The 6510-nt window shown below is 35.0% G+C and overlaps 1 protein-coding gene across 1 annotated transcript; it reads right to left on the bottom strand.

The window, feature by feature from the left end:
- Window positions 1–509: 509 nt before the first annotated feature.
- On the bottom strand, window positions 510–6128 carry LOC145640900 (protein FAR-RED IMPAIRED RESPONSE 1-like). The gene is made up of 3 exons (XM_081692130.1): window positions 5855–6128; window positions 4041–5335; window positions 510–1633 (listed from the first exon to the last, which is right to left on the bottom strand). The coding sequence occupies exons 2-3, from the start codon at window positions 4616–4618 to the stop codon at window positions 1426–1428; spliced, it is 786 nt and encodes a 261-aa protein (XP_081548256.1). The 5' UTR covers window positions 4619–5335; window positions 5855–6128; the 3' UTR covers window positions 510–1425.
- Between the last annotated feature and the right edge of the window lie 382 nt (window positions 6129–6510).

The raw sequence follows: 6510 nt of genomic DNA, 5'->3' as shown, positions 1-6510 counted from the left end.
TTTTAAAATAATGTTTTTGTATTTCAAGTTTTGCAAGGTCCAAAAGGATGGTCCGTTGACAATCAAGGAGCTTAATGAAATTCGTGACATGTTGGCGTCTTTCATCACCTTCAACATGTAAATGGCATGCATTGTAATTGTAAATTATTTATGTTAACTTTTGAACTATATATAACTTATTATTCATTATATATGTGTACTTACTATTATTTGTATATGTAAGCAACTTTTTTTTTTTTTTTTGTATTGCGTTTGAAAATATTTATATCTATATATATATAATTGAATTCTTGTATCTAATATTATTTTTGTATATAATAATTAATAATATTATTATTAGTTATTATAATAATAAAATTATTAATTATTATATTTAATATAATTGCTGGAATTACAGGGTATTATTCTTGCAGTTTTTTTTTAAAAAAATATTATTGCACAATGGAAAAAAAAACGAAAAAAAAAAATTATACAAAAGGCACCGGTTAGGCAGGAACCGGTGCCTAAACTATCCACCACCCAAAAAAAAATGGCGGGAGAGTAGTATTAGGCACCGGTTAACCGGTGCCTATTCCACCCTATGGCACCGGTTAATCGGTGCCTATTAAACCCTATGGCACCGGTTTTGAACCGGTGCCAAATAGGGGGTTTTTGGCACCCCTCAAATAGGCAGCGGTTCAAACCGGTGCCTTAGACCGGGTTTGAACCGCTGCCTAATGCGTTTTTTCTACTAGTGTTACATCCAAATGAAGCTGCTTCAAACTGGTCAGTACCAATTCAACTGTGACAATATCATCAAATGATGCAGCCTCATCACAAATTCCCTCGAACCCCCTCATCATTTTGCGGTGATACTGAACTTGAGGCGTGTCTTCGGGGTCATGGTAAGTAACTTTGACACGAGTATGTTTACATGGAACATCTTTCCTCCACCTATCTAGTATGTACTTGGATGGGATATCAAAAATACAATTCAACTCAAACACACGAATAACATGCTTGCACAATATCCCAACAAAAGTCTCAAATTTGCGGCATTCACAAGAGACATCTTTCGTCCCGTGATAAAAAAATTCACTCGTACTGAACGATAGAAGTCAGTTATAACATCCTCGCTCTTATCTTCAGGAATTATTTACACACGGTCCTCTAGGACATATTCTGTCTTGTTGTTTACAAGATCGCGCCTCTCATTCGGAACACAATACCCCATCCTCCCACGCTCATGGAGTTCTTGGAACATTGCATCGGTGTAGATTTTCTAGAATAATTTCTCCACTTTAAAACTGCTAACAAGCCTCCAAACATACTTGCCACATCTTGTATTAGCATCATTCTAACTCAGACTTAACCCGCCTTACCATCACCCTTATATATTTCTTTGGGAATTCATGTAGCTTTTTTATGTCTGTTTACAAATACTCTCTACACGTTGGTTGTTTTCATTCTGGCCCAAAAGTACTCCTTCATAAATGCGGGAACCCACATATGTCTTTCTTCAAATAGGTCACACAACCAATCATTATCCTCAAGCTTCCATTGAGCCATGAATGCATGCCAACGGCTCTCAAATTCTTCAACTGTAAAACTCTCATAAATAAGAGTCTTCAAAGAGCTCTTAAAATCTTCATAACTTCCATCGCCAAGCACAAGCATCACATACCAATCAAAACACAAAATCATATCACAAATTTGCACCATTTTGTATGAGTGGGCACTATTATCCTAAATCAGGACTGTTCTACAAACAAGGTTAGGAAAAGGAACACCATCTACAAATAAAATATGACAGTTCAAGTAAACACATCTACAATTACAATATGACACTTCAAGTAAAAAAAACAGAAACCATAGGCAACAACGCCACTACAAAGCAGGTGTCCTGTTTTGTACAAATTCAAAACAGGCAGATTTCATATAATGTTTAACCTAAGTGCATAGGTGCATGTGTAACACCCCCGATTTACTAGCTAATAATAAACAATAAATAAAGGAAAATTAGACAACCTTTAATAAAATTGCGGAAGCATACACCTAAATCGGAGGTATCACCGCCACACTCAACAACCTGTCAAGTGTTAAGGCTTACAAAATCTCAACTGTATAACTCAATAAATCTAGGTGAGCTATTTATACAACTTTACAAACTTGTTATAGCAAACTAATCGATCACTTGAGCTCATTTAGCTACGATCACTTGATCAACCTGCTTAAACAACTTGACTGCTCACCATTAAGGACAAATTCCAAAATAGATCGTCGCAGGGCCACCATAAGAAAAAGACATGGCCGCAAACACAAATAGCAAAATAAAACAACACACACGTCAGCAAAAGCTGAGTAATCACCACATATCATAATACAGAGTATAATAGGATAATCAACATTAATATCTCACTTAAACAATGTAGTTTAGAACTACATTACACATTGTACTCTGAAAATAACCTTTAACAACTCAACCTCGAATAATTATACAAACCTTTACTCAATTAACTCATATAACCCATAAGTGTGTCATGCTCGTTGTTCTATACCTAGCCTTGGACATGGGTAATTCGAATAAAACCAACAAGTATAAAAACTTGAATACTCCCAATAACCAGAAAACACCTTGAACCAGACCACATACAGGTCAATTCCCACTGTAGGGGACCATAGAAAAATAAATATAAATAAAGATTGTACCTCATTCTTAACTCATGATAATCATCTCCTTACCAACATGCTAAGGACTAAGGTTTATAAAGTTGAGCCTCAAACCAAGAACAAAATAATAATTCTCAACCTTTTGATCTCATACATTGATCAAATAATAATTCACAAATTAATTTAATATCTCAACAATGGCACGGTTCCCAAATAACATAACAATTCGATTCATAAATATCTCAACTCTTAGGGCAATAAAACTGATACCCAAATATAATCAACTCACAACCCAAATATAATATTCTTCATTAATAACTCTAAAACCTCGATAAAACAATACTCCCTATAGAAACAACATTAAAACCCTAGAAATAATTGTGCAATCAATATATACAACAAAAATAATATGATATTCAAATCAAATCATACAATATCATAATAATTAATCATATATACAAGGAGTACCATTGATAAATCATATCACACATAATAATACAAAATATCAAACATGTCAAAAGTTTCCGTGTGATTACCTTTCCGGAAACAATTAAACAAATATTATAGCAAAGTATTGCACTAACTTTGGACTCCTGACTTGCGATTCACGCCGACATAGTACGTGAGGCTTGGATACTTATAGGGGAAATACATGATAAAGTTTGGTGGAAGAATCATGAGTATAATCAAAAGGCTCAAGGTTTATTAAGAGAATAACTTGGCTTGTTTGATTATAAAGAGTAAGGTCTGCTATTTCAACATATAGAAACAAACGGCAAAAAGGATTAAGGTTAATAATGCTATTATGAGATAATTATAATAGGGTTTAAGACTTTCCAAACTCTAAATTAAAAAGATGAGATTAAGAAAGTTATTTAATAAATAAAAATAAACTTTTTTTTTTATAAAATATATTATATAAAATCATAAAATATTCGGGTATTACAATCTACCCTCCTTAAAACAAGTTTCGTCCTCGAAACTTAAAGTAGATAAATAATTTGTAAATTTGAAAGAGAGTAAAAACTAAACCGAACTTTTTTTAATAAAATATATAGATAGAGTATTGAAATATTAGGGGTATTACAGCATGAATGGTCAAAATTGCATTACTTGCAAATTTGAAACAAACACACAGAATTCAATACCAATTCACACAACCAACTACACCAATACAGAGCAGGTGTCCTAATCTGTACATAGTTCAAAATCCATGCATATTACATGTAATGTTAAACTTCCAAAGCCTCGGTGCATAAGTGCATGAATGGCCAACATTGCAGGACTTGCAAATTAGAAACAGAAGAAACATACACACAAACGTGATTGCCAATTTACCAGATTTTAATTCATTCATAGCTGAAACAGATGAACAAAGAGAAAACACTTACTTTTCACACTTGCCCAACTTCTCTGGAATCTTCCTAAGGATATGCCAAATACACCAACGGTAACGAGTTGATGGCGTTACGACTGACAGCGGCCTCCTCATGGCGGCAGCTTGATCTGTCAAGATTGCGCCAGGAGGTTTATTTCCCATGCAGACAACCCACTGCTGAAATATCCAAAAAAAGGTGTCGCAATTTTCGTGTGAAACTAAGGCACATCCCAAAAGTAAAGATTGGTCGTGATGATTTAAACCGACAAAGTTAGCAAAGGGGAGCTCATACTCATTGGTAAGATAGGTAGCATCAAAGCATACGACGTCACCAAACTCCTCGTATGCCACTCGAATCCTAGCATCAACCCAAAATACATCCTTCAACCGGCCCTCTTCATCCAATCGATGAGCGTGATAAAAGTTTTGATTATCTGCTTGCATACGATCAAAATACGCCATCGTAGCTGCCGCGTCACCGCCTTCCATTTTCAATTGCCACTCCTTGTAAACCTCATGTTGAAGATCCTTAACAGTTGGCAAGTTTTCCTCACCACCCAACTTCGTAGCCATGCAACCATGTATTACCATAATAGGCCATCAGCTTTTTCTTGATAAAAGAAGTATAGTTTTTCACTCGGTATTCCTTTACCAATTTGGCACCACCGAGGTCCAATTTGTGAACATGATCAAGTACAACTGTCCTCAAAACCCAATCACCAACAGGATTCACACTTGCATAAATTCTAGCTATGGTGAGATAGGAGAAAATGAGTTGGTTTGTGGGAACAGGACCTCCAAGAAGTGTGAATGTGAAGTTAACTACGTCACCGGTGCCACAAACTTCCATAGTTTTTTCCCTCTTCCTAGCTTCCCTCCTTGCCCTCATATCAGGGGGGGCAGCACTCACACCGCCAATTAATCACCCTCCTCTACTTTTCCTTGGTATATGAACCAAATTGTCGAGTGAAACCAAATCAGTGTTGTTCCACATACTCTTTATAATAACTTTCAATATATTGCCACCTTTTAAAAACCATACCAACTCTAAGTGGTTCAACTGTAGAGTACACACTCACCTTGTTTGTGGTCACAATTGTATCCACAGTCTCTAGTGTTTTAACAGGAGATGTCAATTGAAGTCCATTTTCACTACATTAGGAGGGCTGAACATAAGGAGTCAAACTATCTAAAGATGGGAATTCTGTTTCAGGTGGAGTATCAGGCACAAAGTCATCGAACATAGTCCCCTCACTAACAAGTCCAAAATCTTCGTCCATAGCACACCCACTTATTCATATAACACCACTAGGTAAAAAAAGGAAACCAAAAAAACAATCAAAACAAGTAAGTGGATACAAATATTAAACTTCAACTGCCTCATTTGTCTATAAAACACATACTGCTACCTCAGAGACTTGAGCTCAAACATAGTCAATTTCACAAAAAATTAACGCATCTCACATGGAACTGCTTAAAAATTACTTAGAATGTCAATAGTTAAACACAATGCATAAATATCGATTTTACAACAATGTACATTCATATATAAAATGGCTAATGAAATTAAAAAAGGGAAAGGGTAAATAATTTGAAATAAAACTCGGGTTAATAGAAAACATAGATTGATCTACAACTTCTTAACAATTTATAAATTAAATAAGCTAAATCAATTATACAAACGACTCAAACCAAGATTTATCAATTACATAAAACAATTCCAATAAACAGAAAAACCCCTAATTCACTTAGTTTCGACAATTTGAAAGATAAAAACAAACAGACAACTGCATACAAACAACTTGATCAATGTATTGGAAACAATACCTCAAATGTCAAGTTTACAGCTTGGAATTCGATAATATTACATTAATTCGCCCATTCCAAAGCTATAGATCCACGTCTTATTGTATACAACCCAGTATCAAAAGTCTTTTGTTTTCAAATGGTTGAGATGGTGACGAGTGGTGCCGGATTACACAACTCCATCTTTGTCACCGATCATCTTTAGGTTTGGTTCCGTCAAGTTTGTGGATTCTCTCTCTTCGTTAATGCTTTCTCTATCTCTCTCTACAAGTATTCATTCAATTAAGGTTTCTCTCTCCTCCTACCACGATTTCGGAAAATTTAGAAGACGACATTAACTTTAAAGTTAGTTTGCTACCGTTATAGAATTTATTATTAAAAATAGGAGAATGGAGTCCACATCACTGATCCAATATTTTATTATTACTTTACGGATTTCAAAGTCACGTGCCATGATATTAACAACATTCGTTTATAACAGTTATCAATGGAGACCGACTCGACCACTACTTTGTTCTTTGTTTTGGCCAATTTTCCAACCAAAATCCTCATTGTAAGTGTTGGAGTAGGGGTCATACCTAGTGTTGGCATTCACATTATTGACTTATTCCATAGAAAGGGAAAGGAACTTTACTCAATTAATAAGGGACATTGCGAAAACATATGGTCTTCACTAC

This window comes from Chenopodium album, chromosome 7 (genome assembly GCF_948465745.1).
Source record: "Chenopodium album chromosome 7, dcCheAlbu1.1, whole genome shotgun sequence".
In the NCBI taxonomy this organism is placed as follows: Eukaryota; Viridiplantae; Streptophyta; class Magnoliopsida; order Caryophyllales; family Amaranthaceae; genus Chenopodium; species Chenopodium album.
This window is presented reverse-complemented; position numbering and strand designations above follow the sequence as displayed.

Coding starts and splice junctions, on each gene's coding strand:
- LOC145640900 (XM_081692130.1), bottom strand. CDS start 4,618: ATGGTAATACATGGTTGCATGGCTACGAAGTTGGGTGGTGAGGAAAAC. Junction 1,634..4,040: donor AAGTTGGGCAAGTGTGAAAA/GTAAGTGTTTTC, acceptor TGGCGATGGAAG/TTATGAAGATTTTAAGAGCT.